Here is a 20,568-nt window from a genome sequence, read left to right on the forward strand (position 1 = left end):
CACAGTAGAATCCTTAATGCCTGGCTGTTACCTTACCTTATGTCAAATGGAACCGAGCCCACTCACCACTGAAGCGAAGCGAAGCGAAGCGAATCCAACCCCAGCGAGGAAGGCATTTAACTACGATTCACCTTCGTCTAGTTTATTTAACTTTTATACCACTGCGATGCTCATGGCCTCGCGGGATAAGGATTTAAAGCCTCACCTTTCATTTCTCCCACTCAGGTCTCATCCCTGTCTGAGACAGACTCTGCGTAACTGACGAAGAAAGCCTATCCAGAGAGACACACATCTCACGCTGAGGGAAGAGAATCGTTGTAGGTTTCCCTCGGACTCGGAGGCTCGGGTCTTTGGCATTGACACTCCACAGGTATTTGGCTGTGGCTGTATTCTGATTGGGTTGGATTCTCTAATTTTGATGCCGGGTGCTGTGTAGCTTTCTTGTATTGGGTGAGCGCTATTGTTGTGTTGGTTTGGTTCTTCAGTTGTAAAATGTTCATTGAGCAGGAACTCCTTTCAGCACGTCCTTTCTTCTTTCGAGTTTCATTGGATTCCTCTAATTTTCTGTTGTAGTACTCCTCTGATGGGCTGTTAGTACTTTAGACTTGAGTGGCCATTGGATTTTTTGTTCAAAATTTTGATCTTCCTTTGAAAGCTGTAGCTTTATAGTTCACTTTGGAGAGGAGAGAGTTTCATATTTTATTCTTCTTTCTAGGAATTACTTGTCATTTATAGGTGGTGTACCCAAATGGATAATTTTCACAAAATTGAGAATCTGCGTCGTGAGCTCAACTGACTTCCCTGATAAATAGGGAAACAGGTTGATGGAAGGAAGACTTGGCATAAGAATTTCGGGTTGTTTACTTATTTTTTTTTCTTTCTTCTAAATTTAGATGACAAAAGTTCAACATTGTTTGCAGAGGTAGCTTGGACATTTATGGCACAACCATGAGGTTGGTGGTGTCGAACCCCAGTTATCTGGAGGAAATATTCCAGTTACAAGGAGTCTTAACCTCTGTATCATTGTCTCAAATTCAACCAGTTTTCTTCTCTCTCCAAGCAGAAACCAGTGTTAATCCGGAGCACTGGCAAGTCATGCATACAAATTGATATAGATAGGAATTACTTTGTGATCAAATGCTCTGAAATACTTGTCATTAAGGTGGAATTCATTGCAAACGTTGGAATTTGAGATATAGGCAGAATCATTTAAATAAATTGACTTTGTTAAGTTGTTGACGCATCCAAAGGACAATTTAAGATTTTCCAATACCAAAATATGCATAAAACCTAGCTTTGGAATGAGTTCTATCATAGCACCTTGACAGATGTCCATTAATTTTTATGATTTAGAGAAAACTAATAAATAAATAAAGGGAAAAGGAAAGCTAACCAGTGTTGTGCCTGGGCGTGTACCTGCACCCAGACACAGCCCAGCACAGAAAGACCACCACTGCCCCTGGTCCTTTCCGCCTTTCCAGGGGGCAGCGGCGGTCTTTTCACGTTGGGCTGTGCCTGGGCGCAGGTACACGCCTAGGCACAGAACCGGTTAGCATTCTTTATCCCATAAATAAAATAGTCCACAAACACTATAATGGATGTTATTAAAGTTGTGACAGTTACTAAGGGTTCTTGTCATAAACATTTTGTTTTTTTAGCTTCATAGTTTCACACATGCAGGTTGTTTACCATGCCTATATCACTTTGCTGTTGTGTTATCAATTATGGTGCTATTGATGTAATGCCATCTGTTTCTGGTCCAGTCCATATGAACTTTATTCTCTATATTGTCCTCAAGAGGATGGTACTCATTAATATGGAAGAGCCAAGGTGTGTTCCCCCCCCCCCCCCGCCCTTGAATTTGTTTCCTTTTTTTCTTATTTATGTATAGTATTGTATGAAACATGGGCCAAGGAAGGGTGTATAGCTATCCCTTAATTTTCCACCTCAACGGGGTTTTCTTCTTCTTTTTTTTTTTTGGGGTGGGGGATGGGATGGGGGAGGTAAATCCCTCCTAATTATATTTGTATATGTGTACGTGCAATGTGAGTGAGTACATTGTTTTTTTTTTTTTTTGGGTGGATTATATTCTCGGCCTCTCCTATTTGAGGCATATGGAGGATAGAGTGATGATAAGTAATACTTTTCATTTGTTATTCAATTCTTTAATAAAATTGAATTTCATAATGCAGCCAAAAGGAAGGATCGATTTACTATCTGTAGCATTTTAAACTAACATTTATCATAGTTGATGATTTTTTGGCTAACATACATGTTTAAGATTTGGGTGAGATTTAAGGGGTATGGTATCCAAAAGAAACTAGCCCTTTCCACCCCCTTTTTTTGGCCTATAAGGTCCGATCCTGGTTGCCTTGTAAAATTGGCGAAGACCTTACATTCTTTAAATGGTAGGGTTGGTTAGAATTGATTGGTGCTCACTCCCCCCCCCCCCCCCCAACCTTTTCTAGAAAGGGTTATGTTGACTACTACTTAATAAGGCTGAACTTGTACTAGCAAAGCCCGACCTATTACCCACCTTGCTTTTGATTGGTTACTGCCCTAGAGGAAGAATCTGGCTCTGCCCCTGCAAGAAATTTATCTGTGTTGCCTATAGACATAAATTGATAGAAGATTATTAGTTTTGAATGTTGTTGATTGCAAAGGCATCCTTCATTTGTATTCTGGAGGATACTCTCTTACTGGTCCATATAGGGCTTATTAACCATCTAGCTCTCCTGCTTCTGCCATTACCATCACATTTAACATTAATTTTTTAGTGAGGAATAAAGGCTATCTACAAACCTAATTTGTTTAAGAATGATTGAATTATTCATAAAAATAATTTCAGTTCATCAAGAGTCTCGTAGAGGGTGGTTTATCAGATGAAGCTTCTCAAGCATAATAATGCTCCATGTTATACCCATCTGCTTGACAATGAAAATATATTCTGAAACGAATTTGTGAGCTTCGGAAAATAGACCAAGCATGGAGGTAGATAGTAGAGTAGAATTTAAACGTCTTGATATTATTTCTATCATATATCCTTGTTCAAATACTGTTTATCGCAGAGTACATTTATTCTGTACAGCAATCTTGCCTTTGTTGGTGTAATTTTCCTAGATTTTTCCCATTTTTATGCTTCAACAATGGCTTCTTAAGACCCACTTCTTTCTCATTCTCTTGGAATACATATTCTCTTTATTCATTCTCATACTCATTTCTGCACAGGTGAGAAGAAGAATGATGAACAAATTCTAGCTGCAGACTATAACTTTCAACTTGTACAATTTCCTGTGAACATGACACCTGTAGTTCCTTTCTCAGTGAGCAATGCTGGACTTGTTCCTGCAATCCCTTTTGTGTCAAGGAAAACTAATTGTCTGACCAGTAGTAATTCTTTGGGGAAAAGCACAAAACAAAAATTACCTTTGCAAAAGCTTTTTGTACCTGTATCAGCATCAGTGGGAGTATTCCCTGGATACAAAACTGGTTTCTCCGTACTTGGGTCGAGAGTGCATACCTTAGCAACTGCAGGGACTGAAGTAGCAGTAGAGTCGTCGGATCCTGCCATTGCAGGTGAAGATGCTGATGGCATTTCTGAAGTTGAATCTAATGCTTTAGAGACAAGTGAAACACCTTCCTTGAGTGACAATGCCAGTGCTACTCCAAATATTAAATCAAAACGCTCAAGACCAGTTAGGAAGAGTGAGATGCCACCTGTGAAGAATGAGGATTTGGTTCCTGGTGCAACTTTTACAGGGAAAGTAAGATCAATCCAGCCATTTGGTGCTTTTGTTGATTTTGGAGCTTTCACAGATGGGTTGGTACATGTTTCTAGGTTGAGTGATAGTTTTGTTAAGGATGTTGGAAGCGTTGTCTCCATTGGCCAAGAGGTGAAGGTGAGGTTGGTAGAATTAAATACTGAGACTGGACGGATTTCTCTATCCATGAGGGAGAGTGATGATACCAGTAAGTTCCAGCAACGGAAAGATGCTACTGCCACTGGGGATAAGTCAAGAACTACGAGAAGGAATGGCACAAAGTCAAACCAAAAACGAGATGAGGTGCAGAAAAGCTCAAAGTTTGTCAAGGGTCAGGACCTGCAGGGCACTGTAAAGAGCTTAACTAGAGCAGGTGCTTTTATAGCACTTCCTGAAGGTGCGGAAGGATTTCTTCCTACATCTGAAGAATCTGATGAAGGGTTAGCAGACATTATGGGGGGCTCTATGCTGCAGGTTGGCCAAGAAGTTGGCGTCAAGGTGTTACGTATCACGAGAGGACAGGTTACCTTGACAATGAAGAAAGAAGAAAATGCTGAAATTTTGAACTCAAAGCTCAGCCAGGGGGTGGTGCATGTAGCTACTAACCCCTTTTTGTTAGCTTTCCGTAAAAACAAGGATATTGCTGCATTTTTGGATGAGAGGGAGAAAGTGCAAAATACAGCTAAAACTACAGTAACACCAAAAACTTCAGAAAATTTAGAGGGTAAGGTCAATCAGACTGAAATGGAGACTGACATTCCAAAAGTGCCAGACCAGCCAACAAGCAGTGAAGAGGATCAGGTTAGTGTGCCTTCTGTAGTGGATAAGGTTGTTGAAGATGATAAAACTTCTTCAAAAGAGGAAGGAAACAGAGTGGAAGCAGCATCTGTTATTCTAGATGCTCCTTTCATGGTACCCGAGAGTGGCAATGAGAATACTGAAGGGACAGTCTCTAGTTCATCACATAGTGTGGATGCTTCTAAAGAAGCCATACTGGAAGAGGAGGTGGTTCCTGAAACGGTGACACCTGAGGCAAGTGTTCCTTCTGAGAACCAGATACCAGAAGATGCTCCTGCAACTGATGGGTTGAAGGGCAATGGAAAAACTGACCCAGCTGGAGAAATGAGTGTTGATCAGATCTTGTCTTCAGAAAGTGTTGACAGTGAGAAATTTGTAGAGAGTCAAGTGGATGTTGCTTTAGTAAATGAAGAAGTGCAAGCACAGGCACCTTCGACTGTAGAGAACAATGTCCCTTCAGCTATGTTGAATGAACATGAAAAGGAAGTTATAAACAGTCAATCTGACAATGTTCTAGTAAATGATGAAGTAGAAACACAAGCACCTCCAAGTGTGGTGAATGAAGTCTCTCCAGCTACATCAAATGAAGATGAAAAGGAAGTTATGAAGAGTCAAGCTGATGATGCTTTAGCAAATGATGAAGTGCAGACACAAGCACCTCTGACTGTAGAGAATGAAGTCACTTTGGCTACATCAAACAAAGATGAGAAAGAAGTCATAACAAGTCAAGCTGATGATGCTTTAACAAATGATCAAGTGCCGACACAAGCACCTCTTACTGTAGGCAAGGAAGTCCCTTCAGCTACATCAAACGAAAATGAAAAGTTGCCACCGACACCTGAGAAGAATGGCAATGCCAGCAACTCGAATGGACAGGCTGACAGTTCTCCCCAGGCAACCTCAACTAAAGGTTTTTAGGTTTCCCTGCTCTTGCTACATTTGTATATTGCAAATTGCATTCAACACAATTTTGGGATGAAAATGATGTCAGACATGGATATCTTAGGGATTTAGGGATCACTTGGATTAGAGTTTGATGGGGCTAATCTGAATTGGGCTTTTAGCCAGGTTATTGCTGTTCAATCTTAAGTTCATTTAAGGATCAACTGAGGATTGGCTACCCCAGATTGATCCGGATGACATTGCCAGATTGATTGGGACCCCTCTGATCCTTGATCCCGATCCCTTAATCCTTGGTATAATCCTCACAAAATTGCTTGTATAATACATGACATATTCATATGAACAAGAAAATCTAAAGATATGAAGGCAATATCAAGAGACATGGGGAATAAATATTCTTAAGGGAAATAGATTGTATGGGGAAAATAATGATAACTGAAGCATATGACCCTCTAGATTTCTGGTTTTCTGGTGTGGGGTGTGCCTCACACTTGAGGGATTTCTGTATTGTAATCGATAAGGCATAAGCTCAGCATGGATGATAGTAACTAGTATAAGTGGTGCAAAGAATAAATGAAATGTAAATTATGATTTTTCTTAACAAGTGTTTTTGTGACACGTCAGATTAAAATTTTTTTTTTTAAAAAATTCTTTCGTAAATTTTTGTGCGGCACACATTGCTATTTCAATCTGTTGGTTGTGAGTTTGAAACTTGGAGACAGCATCTCCTGCAAAGGGGGTAAGGCTGCATAATTGCCCCTCCCAGACCTTGCAGTAGGAGCCTCATGCACTGGGAAGCTCTTTTTACCCTTTGGTATGAGTATCTTGTGATCAGACATGATTTTGTGCTAGTAACTTTTGTTAATTAGGAGCCAAAATTTTTTGTCAATTGTGAATTCAGATTTCATGCCAAGGGATTTTGGCATATAAATTTTGATCTCAAGAGATTAATGGAAAGCTAGTCTGGTGAATGGGAGAACAGTATCTGTTCCTATAGTTGCTGACTTCAATTTATGTATGGAATGCAGCAACCATATCTCCAGCTCTTGTAAAGCAGCTCCGTGAAGAAACAGGAGCGGGCATGATGGATTGTAAAAAGGCTCTTGCAGAAACTGGAGGGCACATTGTTAAAGCTCAAGAGTACCTCAGAAAGAAAGGCTTAGCAAGTGCAGATAAGAAGGCCAGCAGAATTACAGCAGAGGGTAGGATTGGTTCATACATTCATGATAGCAGGATTGGGGTCCTGATTGAGGTGAATTGTGAGACAGATTTTGTGTCACGGGGTGACATAGTCAAGGAGTTAGTTGATGACCTTGCGATGCAAGTGGCTGCCTGCCCTCAAGTGCAGTATCTTAATGTTGATGATGTTCCTGAAGAGATTGTGAACAAGGAAAGGGAGATCGAGATGCAAAAGGAAGATCTATTGTCAAAACCAGAGCAGATAAGATCTAAGATCGTGGAGGGTCGGATCAATAAGCGGCTTGGGGAGCTTGCTCTGCTGGAGCAGCCTTATATAAAGAATGATAAATTGGTAGTAAAGGATTGGGTGAAGCAGACAATCGCAACCATTGGAGAAAATATTAAGGTAAATAGGTTTGTGCGTTACAATCTTGGAGAAGGGTTGGAGAAAAAAACCCAAGATTTTGCTGCAGAGGTGGCAGCCCAAACTGCAGCAAAGCCCTTGCCTGCTGCACCAGCAAAAGATAAATCTGCTGCTGTTGAAGCCAAGGACACTGTAGAAAAGTAAGTGGTTTCTTCTTCCACGTGTCTGCTCTCTAAAAGTAATATTATGGTGGTCATTTTTTTCTCTCATTAACTAAGAAGATCCACTTCAATCAAAATAATATATGGTCACATACCCATTCCTTGTGGATGGGCAGCAATTTTGGTGTCCGGCTCTGGCTGGTGCCTAAATGCTATTAAGACTGTAATTTCCACACATTTCCAGGGCACCCACTAATCAAACCTGTGGTTGTATTTGGTTCTAAATCACCTAAAAGCTAAGGATCAGAATTCCTAGTTATCCAGAATCGCAGTGAAGGGGATAGAAACCAGAAAACATAAATTTAATTTTAACAGGAGCAAAAAACAAGCCTGATGTGACCAGAAATCTGGTCGAGTGGTCTAACAGGGAAGAAGAATAATCCCTTAAAAGCCTCACACCAATCCAATGGTCTGATCTCTGTATACAGGAGTTTCCTTGTTGAAACAGGAAACTGAAACTTCTAACAGAAACCAAAATTCAATAGGAATTTAATAATAGAGCAAAGTCAATAGGGATTTGACTCAAATCTGGTCGAAGGTCAGAATAATAGAGAAGAACAACCTTCCAAAGTTTGACCAGAGTCTGATGGTCAGATTTGAAGTTATTGAAGAATCTTACTGAGGATGAAATTGATGGCAGGTTCTTTGAGGGTTCAAAACAGAATCAGTTAGTGGACTTATGATGATTAAACTGTAAACAAAGTCCTTAACTAAAGTCATAAATCAGAATTGAATTGAAGGAGAAAACATGCACAAGAATTAAGTAAAGAAATCTGACCTGGACTGATGGAAAAAAAAAAAGAAATTAAGAAGATAAGAAGGGGATATGAATCAGGAATCACCACACCACCTGATCCTTGATTGGAATCACCACCAATCTAACCTATTGAATCACCAGCACGGGCTGAAATTGAATCTCCACAGAACCATATTCTGAATCACCACAGAACTTAAGGCAAAAGCCAAACTATCATTCATCAAATCGTATGTAGGGCTGTAGCCATATGTTACGGTGACAAGGTGACCCATAGTGGTGGCCAGGCGCCTAGGCATCGCCTTAGTTGCCTAGCTGTGCACATATAAGTAAATGATATATTTGATACTTGATTTTTTTTAAAAAAAATTTATGTTATACACACTTGATGTCTTTTTTAATTTTTTTTATTTGTTGGTATACAACAAACAAGGTTTTTTTTTTTGGGTGAATTACAACAAACAAGTTAATGAGATGTATTCCATCATTTGACTAAATATAAGTTGCTATTGACTAGGGTTTGACAGCTGAATAGGTGTTTAACAACCGAAGAAGGGGAGGGAAGACAGGCAGATTTCTTCTTCTCTCTTCCGCAACTTCGGCAGCACAACCAAAGAAAGGGAGAGAAGAGAGGCAGATTTCTTCTTCTCTCTTCCACAACTTCGGCAGCACAGTGGCTGCCGCTATTTTTTCTCCCTGCGACTCCGGCAGCACAGTGTGTGCTGCTTTTTTTTTTTTGCATCTCCGGCAGCTGCTGCAACTCTGACAGCTCAATGTCTGCTGCTGAAACTTCTCTTTTCTTTCATCTTTTCCCTCTTCCCCCCTTCCAACAAATTTTGGGATCTAGGCTTTTAGACAACTAGGCGGCCAATTGCCTAGATCCTGAAAAGCTGCCTTGTCGCCTTAGGTGACACCTAGACAGTTATGGCTGTAGCCCCTTACGAACTTATATAAAAGATTCAAAATATGACTCATACTAAGCTTAAAACTCCTCTAGCTAATAGCGTACCTTGGAGGTGGTTTTAATTGACTAGGATACTATAAAATAATGGAGAAAGCAACTTGAAACAAGGCTGGACTCTTAGAGACCTAATCCAGCCCAATTAACACATTTTAATAACCGTTGTTGTGGCCCGCCCTTAATAGCTTGAGATTTTGGGGTAAGCGGTTGTAACATGGTATCAGAGTCAGGAGGTCAAGTGTTCGATCCCTGGTAAGTGCGAGGGGTTTGTGTTATGAGTTGGTTGTGCCCCCTTGGTGCCACATGCAGAGTCGTGTGTGTGTGTGTATGGGCATGCATGTGCGGGGGTGGTGTTGTTGTGTGTTGATTTACATTGTTGTGGCCCTTGACCAAGGTACTAAAACTTGGAACTTGGTACCAACTCGGCCCTTGGAAAAACCAAGTCGAGTCGAGATCTCGCCGAGTTGGTGCATTTTTTCTTCCGCTCGAAGCCTTAACTCGGTGGGTTTTAGACTTAGTTTGGGTCTGAAACTTGGTATTCAGCTTATTTTAGGCCATTTAAACACAATGGCACTATCGGATTTTGCAAAAACAAAGTCCAAATATGAGTTTCACTTCGGACCATAGGTTGATAGGCGACGACATACTAAAATACCCTATTCTACACATAATTTAGTAATAGAAAGCAATCAAAACATTCAATTAATGTTCTTAAAATAACTTAAATAAGCATTAGAAATGTTAAAGTGTACAATACATCAATGTTTAAACAAATGTTACATAAAATGTGATATGTTAATGTATTCAGTCCTAACACGATCCACATAGAATTCCCATGTCATAGTGTTGTTGTAGTTTTGCACCTAGTAAGCCACTTGAGGAAGATGTGTAGCTGAATCCTTCAAATGTGCAGCTGATTCAACTCTCCCAAAGGTCAAAACTTGAAATTCACAGGTAAAATGAAGGAGCTTCAAATGGGGAAGAAAATGCCCTTTGGACAAAACTCGACCGAGATATGTCGAGTTCTGGGTCGACCCGAGAACTCGACCGAGATAGTGTAATTTTTAAAATCGTATGGTAACTCGACTCGATTTCTCAAAAAAACCGAGATCTCGCGAGTTCTCGAACCATGCCCTTGACAGCTCGAGCTTTTGGGACAAGTGGTTGTAACAATAATAATTAAAAATAAAGGAATAAGAATCTTAACTAATGTTTCTTTCCTTCTATCTATATTTTAAGGCCATCCACAACAACAACAACTGCTCAGCATTATCCCAACTAAATGGGGTCGGTTACATGGATCCTAGCCCTCCAATCAGCTCTATTCAAGGTCATATTTTAGGGCCATTATTACAAAGAAAACCCATTGGACCAAAGGTCCCACACATATGTAACCAAACCCAAGACTTATTTCCACTAAAACAAGCCTACTTTCTGATTTATCTGCATTCTGCATCAGATGGACTCTACACCCTTTTACCCACATGTACCCCAAAGGAAAAATATGAATTGAAGTAATCACACGCTAGAATTCATCAGTTTGTTGTTATAAGTTCAGTAAAAAAAAATTTAGGGGGGGAGGGGGGGGGGAATAAGTTCAGCAAACATGCCTGTTAATATTTGTGGTGGTTGGAAAAGTTTTACCATGATAGGAGAGAATTGGGTCGTAATCATCTATTGTTCCTTCTATGTATAAAATTGTCAAGGCAAGTTCCAAAGAATTCCCTTCAAGCAGAAGTCCTAATAGAGATATTTTCCTTTGGTTTTATGATTTATCTGTCATTCTGCCTTTATATAAGGTGTTTCGTCATAAGATTCAAATGTCCTTGTGTTTCTTTCCTTCTTTATGCTCCTGATAGTGCTTCTGGAAGAGCAACCATAGTTATTGACATCAACTAGCAAAATTTACGCCATTCTTGAACTATTTATTTACCAAACAAACAAATGATAAAAATACATATGTACATATATTGCATACATATTACAAATGTCTGTATTATTAAAATGGCAGAACAGGCTTGAGCACCCACACCCCTTCAGCACCTTCAGAAGTATGAAGATGGGTACAAAATATAGCCTTCTAAAATCCATTCTTTAAATTAATAAATATGGTAAATATGCTGTCCTCCTATATTCTGTCATATGCACACTTCTCAACTGAATAAACGTCATCCCAATCTTAGAGTTTGCCTACTGAATTTTATTCTATCGTTATACATATTTTTCCTCATCACCTCCCTTCTGGGAAAACTTTCATAGAAATATCCCGCTACAGCATGGTAAAAGAAAGCTCTTTTTGGGGCCTGTTTCAATTTGAAACTTTTAACTTCATGGCTGACATTACTGGGCAGTGTGTCCTGTGCACATGGGGGTATATGCTGTGTGTCTGGAGCACTGAACATGTTGCAATTCTGGAGGTTTTTGTATCTTATGTATGGTTTGAATTGGATAAATAGGGGTTGTGTAGTATACCAATCTGTAACATCCATTACTTTCTTCTTCCTGTTAATTTCTACGCTCTTGACAGACTGTAATGATACTTAAAACTTCATTGCAGACCACCAACAGTAACCGTCTCTGCAGCACTAGTCAAGCAACTACGTGAAGAAACAGGTGCAGGCATGATGGATTGCAAGAGAGCTCTCGCAGAAACTGGAGGTAACCTTGAGAAAGCACAGGAGTACCTTCGAAAGAAGGGTCTTTCAACTGCTGACAAGAAATCCAGCCGTCTTGCTGCAGAAGGAAGGATTGGATCCTACATCCATGATTCTCGTATTGGGGTACTGATTGAAGTCAACTGTGAAACTGACTTTGTTGGTAGAAGTGAGAAATTCAAGGAGTTGGTAGATGATATTGCTATGCAGGTTGTGGCCTGTCCACAAGTACAATTCGTCTCCATTGAAGATATTCCAGAGAGTATAGTGAACAAGGAAAAAGAGCTGGAAATGCAACGAGAGGACTTGCTGTCAAAGCCAGAGAACATAAGAGAGAAGATTGTAGAGGGCCGGGTCTCAAAGAGGCTTGGAGAACTTGTACTCTTGGAACAGCCCTTCATCAAGAATGACAGTTTGCTGGTGAAAGATTTGGTGAAGCAGACTGTTGCTTCTCTAGGGGAGAACATAAAGGTTCGAAGGTTTGCCAGATTCACTCTTGGGGAGGCAAGCAAGAATGGTCAAACAGCAACCTGAAGGCTATAGCTGAAAAAGGAACTCATACAGCTAATGGAGCAATTCCAGAAATTAGCCTTGGGATTATGGTTACACTATGGAAGCAGGACCACAACTACCAGGCATCTTTGAGGTAAATCTACTGCAAACTGAGGTTACTATTTCATTATTTTTGTTGTGCCAAGAGAGAATTAGGTGAGAGATGAAGCGGTAACTGATGTCCCTCTTGTATTTATTATTTAAAGCTACTTCTGCATCTAAATCTTGAGACTCTGTTGAAAATCATCTCTCTTCTTACTCATTCTCTGCATTGAAGAAAATGAATGCTGTTTCAAGGATTTCTGAAGGCAAATTAACTAGGATTCATCCATGACAAAGCAAATATATATATATTTTTCCTTATAACTTGACACTTTCCAGAACTTGTGTGGAGCTAATGCCTTGATTGTTTGAAGGAAGAGTTGTGTACCCCATGCCTTTACGCTGGGATGCCAACCTAGAAATTAATCTATTGATCTGGTGAGTTCTAATGTGCATGAGATATAAGTTACTGGGTCATAGCTTTTAAGCAGCAAAGGGCCTCCGATGATGGTCCCGGGCCCCTACAGCTTGTCAGGACTCTTTACGTGGTTGGCTTTTTGGGTTGTCAATGGGCTGGGCTTAGGTAACACCAAGCTAGAACATACTTGGTTAGTTTTAAACGCATTTCTTTTTTTTATCATTTTAAACACGTTTTGTCGTATATTTTCCAAACATACAGGGAAAAACAGCAAACGGCAAGCATTACCATTTTAAACGCGTGTTCCCATTTTTTTGGCATTTTTTAAGATCTTGGACTTGTTGAATAATGACTTACTTAACTGACCACATCTCTTTCTCCCAAACCCTGATCGGCTTGATTTTTTCACCGACGTAAAGATGACTTGAAGGGCTACATTTTTCATGATATCACCTTCAATTCAAGGTCAATGCTCGGGTACCGAAATTAGAAGTATGTGTTTCAAATAAAAATTTCTCAATTTATATGAGAGTAGTGTTGGTTTTTTGGTTCTGTTTTTTTGAAATATAAACGTTTAAGACCCATACTGTCTGTTTTCTATTTTTTACCGTTTTATTTGACCGTCTATTTGTAATTTATACCGTTTAAAACCCGTACTTTAAGACTCCGTTTTTTCTGCCTTTCCCTTTTTGCTACCTATGGTATGGTCCCGGTGGAGGCCCATGGTTTTGTATAGAAGTTCGAACCTCAAATAAAAAATGTGGAGAGCGTTCCACACGATGCCAATGTGGGGAGGATTCGACATGCCATACCAATGCTAGTATAGAGAATGGTATCATCCACATGGGGTCCACATGGTTGGAGTAGGAGAGAAAATAATAATTAAAAAACTCCATTTTCAAAGGGTTGAAAATAGGTTAATATTCTTTTGGGCCTCTTCAACATGGGGAACAATGACATGGCTAATCCAGATATCCTTTGGATTGAAGTAGCCACGTGGGCATAGTGCCTTATCCATGTTGGCCTTTACATTTAAATGTAATTAGATTCAAAGTTATCATTGAAGCATGGGCTGTGTCTTCTAATAAGGCACAACCCCCTTGAAACTTGCAACTGAACATGATCCCAATTCCAAACTTGGCTTCTCAAAATTAAACAAGATCTCAACTAGTTTCTAAGTACCATAATAATCATATCACATCTGTCTATATTGGTATCTTATTGGAAAGGAATCAGGAAGATTGACAGCACAGCTCTAGAGATTGGTGATATAAAGTCTAAAGGCTAAAATAACACCAGACACGCTTACCTATCACAGAAGGTTAAGACTTAACATCCACTCTGAAAATTCATTTGGAAATATTTAAATACCTAAACATCCTTCCAGTTGAAGATATCTTTATCTTTGATTGCCCCAAAGGAGAAAGACCTTAGAAACTTCCTTCAAAGGGGGTTCATATTGATCCACTGTGAGGCAGTTGAGACACATCCACAGGACCAATGGAAGTCAGAAAAGCATTTTCAAGGATACCAACCTGAGGGTTACACCTTGAACCCTAAAGGATCTTTCTCTAAAGCCTTTCTTTGCCTTCCTTTAAAGATGTTCCACCTTTGTATTTTTGGATGGATTCCTTCCTCTAAAAGGTTTAAACTTAAAAGAGGGCAAGAGGACCCCAGTCAAATTCTGTGGTTCACAAGATCACCAGTCTCTGAAGACCTGGGTAGTCAAATACTTGGTGAGGGCAAAGTATAGATCCATCTCCAAAAAGATAGAGGGTGGGGGGAAGCCATGGGCTATGGGCTGTAAGAGTGTGAGAGGCCCATTCATTGGATGATAGGCTTGGGCCAGTCAATCAAGGAGGGAGAGGGCAGAGAGGAGAGGACGGTGTGAGAGGAAAGTACACACTGACAACATGTACTTTTTAAATTAAGGAAAAAGGTTCCTTAAGCCGCTAGGGCAGGACACACCAACACCTTTTTGTTTCTCTCTCTCCTCTTAAAATGAAATGACCTTGCTACCATCCAATGTATGATACCGTTTATCGAACTTCATTGGTGTGCTCCCCTATCCTACTTACTCTGAGGTCCCTCTTCCTTAAATTAATGCGCTATGTTTCTATTAAAAAAATAATTTTTGAGCTCATCAATTTAGGTTGGGTCTCTCGTCTATGAAATGGTTTGATTAATTTATTGGTGAAGTGCTTCTTGAGCCTTTGTTTTTTGACAAGTTGGGTGACTATAATGTCTGATCAACTTATGGGGTTGAGTCTGCATGAAACCCAATTTGTTAAGAAATATCCTCATCTTGATGAAAATAGCAGAAGACTTGGCTATGAAGTTTTTCAGAACATTCCCCACTCTCTCTCCCCCCCCCCCCCCCCAAGGGCCCCTTCAAAGAAAAAGGGTTTAACCATTGAAAATTAACATTTGTTGTGATCAACACCAGCAACTAATTTTTTGAAATAAAAGAAACCCAGAAAGGTCTCGGTTCCTGTCAAAACAAAAAGAGAAAACTTAACTTCCCAAGCAACTAATTTTTTGATTGCTTATAGAAAATCTCACAATCTATCCAAAACCTCTCCTAACACCAGAACTTATAGAAAATTCAATTATATATTAAATGTATATAATTGCTGGCCTTGGAATACACTATAGATGTGAGAGGGTGTGAGAAGAAAAATCCCCATTTGGATTTCGTGGGAATTTTTCACCCTATAAAAGTATATTACATATATGAGAAAAAGAAATCACGACTTTAGAATACAGAATCTAACGTACGGGTCTCACATAATGAGATGTGGGATCCACATTGACACACTCCTTGCATTGTCCGTTTATGAGGAATCTCTCCCATTATATATACATTCAGTCATTTAATTATATGATCACATGACAGATATTGATTTCGACCTTGTGATGGATCATGAATGAGGGAATTAGAAATGAACCATTTATTGCATAAACATATTTAATCATTTAATGAGAGGATCACATGACTATTGCCATTCTAGGTTTCAATTTCATGGTCCCATTCTCCCATGCAATTCAACTAGGTCACACTTTTACCTTAATGGGCTTCACTACCTGGTTGCACTAGAAATATATATTTCCATTAAAAGAAGATTCCATCAAATAAATAATATGAGAAGAAAAGATCTTTAGAACCTCATGGTGGAGATTCCTCGCACACCCACTAACATATATGAGTTATGAGATTCATATTTATCCTCTCTCCTTATAAAAAATGTGGACCCAGATTGAACAAATTTATCTCCCACCCTTTTATTGATGTTGTTTTCCACTCTGACGTCATGGGAAACCTTTATTCATATAATTTTATATCATTGTGTTAACTACATTAGTCATACGAAATCTCTAACTGTATAATATTATGAAGAAGCCTCTCTAAAATCTAAACATGAGGTATAGAGAACGCCTACTCATATTAAATAATTTTATTAATTTTTTTAATAAGATTTAAAAAAAAAAAAAAAAAAACCCAATGTGAGCAGAGAACCCTTTCCCTAATAGTATATCTTTAGATGAGGATTTCTTTTTCTTTTTTATAATGATAAGAATTAAAAGAGAAAAGATGGACAAGTAGACTGTGGATAAGCTGTGATTCATAAGTGGGTCCACTTTGGAACCACTGGGTTCCAAAAGGATTGGGAACCTTACAGTGCTGATGGTAGAGAAGCACGAAGGGTCCCACAAAAGGAATCAATCGTATCAGACAACTTAGTGGCCACGTGATAAAGGGTTGGTGCATTTGGCCGCTAACCTTATCCTCCTCTTTTTTTTTTTTTTTCCTTCAAATAGGGATATGGAATTAAAAGATTAAAAAAAATAAAAAATGAGGGGATAAAAACACCAACCATCAACAAGATTTCAATAATTACTCTCTCACTCCCCGCATCCTCTTAGTCTGTACCTCCTATGACCACCCCCATCCCAACAATATGTTATTTGCTTTTAACCATGATTTCAATTTCTTTGTTTTAGTTTGGGCAGCGCATTAAACCCACATCTAAAATTAACAAATTGAGCTATTTGCATTTTTATTAGATGGACAGGATATTTTAACAATTGCAGGATTTCTTACATCAAGAGACAAGATCGAGGTAGAACTATTTGAGATCTTGCAGGGGGTTGAAACATGCTGAAAGATCGAAGGTTAACCTTCAAGAAATATGGTGCAGCAGTAGAGAGTTATGCGATTTTTTACATCCAATTGATGATATTTGCTGGCCTTGTAATGCAATTAACTTACTTCTTCAATTCGTTGATCTAACCACAAACTTTACTAATGTCTAGTGTTTTTTTGGTATCATAACTCTAACTTACATAGTGCGGTTAGGTATTTGACTTCCCAGGCCATTTTGGACAATTATAGTATTTTTCAATATGGACGTACAAGATATAACTTTTCCTTTTCTTAGTAGTATAATTTTTGTTCCTCATAAAAAAACAAGATTCCTATAAGGAGTAGGATCGTGATCTTTTACGGCGTGTTGCTTGTAACAACCTAAACGGTGCACAAATAAGGCAAGGTGCAATGACCGCCTTAACCCCACTCGGGCAGGGGTAAGATGGTCATTATGCCGTGCCCTGTTTGTGCACCGCTCAAGTTGCTACGGGCAGCACGCCGTAGAAGATCTGGATGCATAAGGAGTAAAGACCAATTTCACTTTTACAAGTTATCCAAACCATGATTTTAGTACTTTCTGTAAGTCTTTCAATAACTTGACTTGTGGTGATCAGGTTAAGTATTTAACTGTAACATGCAAATGTGTAGCTAGTCAAGGTATGTGACATTTGTTTACCAATATATATATTGGTAAAACTTTACTTATCATAAAAAACAATCAATATTGTTGGAGCCTGATGCAATATGGTACCAATATAAATTGGTCAATACGATCAAAAAATAGATTTTTTTTAAATGACTTTTTGATCTAGCATTGAACTGGTACAGTGCAATTCAATCGATACATATCAATATCAATATCAACAGTGACCGATATGATATCCAATAACGTGTTTTACAACCTTGGGTGGTGGAGGAGGTGTTGAGGATTGATGTCTTGTATTTTCTGATTTTGATTGTAAGTAATAAGTCGCCCTCTAAATGGGTCATTAAAAAGTCTGAATGAAAATTTGTAGGATTTATATGGAGGTAATTTCAGACATTGTATCTTTATGTTTTTCCTTTAAATTGCTAGCGATAGAGACCATTAGGTTAAGAGGGAATTCTTGTAAATAGAGAGATGAGAGAAAAAGAGCTTATCACCTTATTCTCCATTGCTAATGAAATCGATCTCATCTCATCATAAATATAGTAGGCACCTTACTGAACTATGTGTATACTTGTGTTGTAATTGTTTGACTAGTTTTTTATTATATTTTATTTTGTGCATTATATATAAAGGGCTCATGTTCTCTGTGCCGGGGGCGTAGGCTGTGCCTAGACACATGGGTCTGCCACTCAAGGGGCCAGGTTGGTCATTGCGCCCACCCCCATGTGTCTGAGCACAGCCTACGCCCTCGGCAAAAAGAATATTCTCCCATATATAAATTTCAGTTTCTATAAAGGGAATAACACTAGCTAGGAGTTCATTTCAGCCCGAGTGACCAGGGAAAAGGTGGACATCTATAATCTCAAGTTGGCAGCCGACTTTCAAAGCCGTTGTGGATTATATTGTAATGACAAGAGGAATATGGGTAAAATAGGCATTTTTAATTTAAGTATAAGGTTATCTCTTTTCTTTTGCTATGGTAAGACTTTTTGCATTTTAGGTATGTTTGTTTCGAATGAAAAGCAATATAAAGAAAGAGACAAAGCTTTCAAATAAAATCCTATTTTTGTATACTAATTTTAATAAATAATCTTCTCTTGATTTGGGTTTTATTTGGAAACAAATGGAATATTAATTAAGACCACCTCTGTATTTAGGATTAAAATCCTCTATAATTTCTTCATCTTTCGGTGCTTTGCAGTTCGGATTAGAGAGCTCAGAATGTGGAAGATGCTTCATCCAACGGTACGAGCTCAATTGACCCAGTTATTTTTTTTTCTTCTTTCTTCTCGAGCTTGGCACCGTTGGATGTCACATGGATGTCACATCTTCGACATGCTCAGCTCTCAGGCCTGAACTGCAAGGTACCGCAAGATTAAGGGACTGCAGAGGAATTTTTTCCCTTGTATTTATAGTGTGATTTCATCATAAATACATATAGTTACATGGTGGAAGCTAATAGTTTTCTTAATAGGGCATGGGATCAAGAAAATCTTGAGCAACTACTTTGTGCAAAGAAAAGAAGTACAGAGGATAGATCGATGGAATTCATCTTTCGGAGACACAAGAAAAGTCACTTGTTGGAAAAGAAAAGGTAAACTTGTAGAAGGTATGTTTTTAATTCAATAATTCTTTTGAGAAGAAAGTGTTTTTATTTTTTCCCCACTGTGGAAGAAAGAAGACCCATGATCTTGTAGAACTTGAAACCTAACCACGATAAAGAAACTAAACATAGTAGAAAGAAAATAATAATACAGACATAACACAAAGATTTATGTGGCTCAAAAAATTGACTAAATCCACAGTAAAATTAGAACTCTGTCACTACTAATGGAGAATAATGTTACAACCATGGCCTTTTAAGTATTTCAATAACTTGACGTGTGGTGCTCAAGATAAGTGTTCATGCAGATGTTTAGCTAGTCAAGACATGTGACAACTTTGTCATTGAATTAATAAAGGGTACAATTTACTTATCATAAAAAACACTCAACAGCTAGGGTTACAGTGGTTGGCAAAAAAGGTGATCGATGGCAATGTTCTAACTATTGGTATCATATCGGCTGATATGTATCGATTTCATTGGAACTTGATTTTGATATGACACACAATATTGATTGGCCACGATGGATTAGTGAAGTTTGATTCAAGTTCCCTTTGAGTCTTTCGGGCTTTCGATGGTCTTTCGAAATCAGCCCACAAACCTCTGCAACAGAATATATGACATCATATTCCCAACAGACGTAAGAGTCATAAATACTCCTCCTTATAGGATGAAAGTTTGAAAATACCCTTATCCTCACTTATAATCATCATCTTACCCTTATTAATGCCTACGGTGAAGAAATATTTCCTTACCTTGAGTAAAGGGAAACCAAACCCTTCTTTTAGAGATCGTTAATTATGGTGAAATTTTTTGTAGGCAGGTCTATTTGGAAAGGTTTTTCTTTTAACTTGGTCACCTGTTTTTACCATGTGGAAGCATGATGATTTAGAAATTTTGAACATTAAATATCGTGCCTGAGTGGTTTGGATTGGTTATATGCTAATTTTGATATACTTAAATTCAATCAAATACTCTTTTGTGTAGTAGCATGCATCTTCTTTATATCCATGCATGTCTACTAGTCCTCTGAGAATTACTGAATCTCTTCTATACTTCAATGCTTTGTTTTGATATTTGACAAACTCTGTTTAAACTAAAACTTGACATATGAGAAACAAAAGCAGACCCTAACCACAATTTTATAGTCTTGTCTAACCTGTCGAATGACATAACTAAGATCCACTTGTAGAACCCTCTTGAGACTGAACCTCCTAATAACACCACACCCTTAAACTATTTTTCTAGTCAGTCAAGTCAAGTGGATGGAAATGGACTTAAGTAAAATATTTGGGGATTGGTCTACCTCCACACTATATTTTTCCCTTTACGATAATCCTTTCATGGCAAATTATGAGAGCATCTATAAGTCAATTTTCAAAGACAAATGGATATGTATGGATACACAATGAAATTTAGAGACATTCAAAAGTGTAAGTAAAATATAAGAAAAAGATCCCCCAAGACATTGGAGTGAGGATTCTTCCTCACATAATGAGACCCACATTGACACTCTCGCTCTCTCGACCAAATATGATCTCCCTAATTGAATAAATCCATCT

At 38.6% G+C, this 20,568-nt stretch overlaps 1 protein-coding gene across 1 annotated transcript; it reads left to right on the plus strand.

Moving 5' to 3' along the window:
- Positions 1–243: 243 nt before the first annotated feature.
- On the plus strand, positions 244–12,379 carry LOC122642524 (polyprotein of EF-Ts, chloroplastic). Its single transcript, XM_043836025.1, has 4 exons — positions 244–370; positions 3,229–5,469; positions 6,491–7,205; positions 11,499–12,379. The coding sequence occupies exons 2-4, from the start codon at positions 3,300–3,302 to the stop codon at positions 12,127–12,129; spliced, it is 3,516 nt and encodes a 1,171-aa protein (XP_043691960.1). The 5' UTR covers positions 244–370; positions 3,229–3,299; the 3' UTR covers positions 12,130–12,379.
- The last annotated feature ends 8,189 nt before the right edge of the window (positions 12,380–20,568 follow it).

This window comes from Telopea speciosissima, chromosome 10, assembly GCF_018873765.1.
Source record: "Telopea speciosissima isolate NSW1024214 ecotype Mountain lineage chromosome 10, Tspe_v1, whole genome shotgun sequence".
In the NCBI taxonomy this organism is placed as follows: Eukaryota; Viridiplantae; Streptophyta; class Magnoliopsida; order Proteales; family Proteaceae; genus Telopea; species Telopea speciosissima.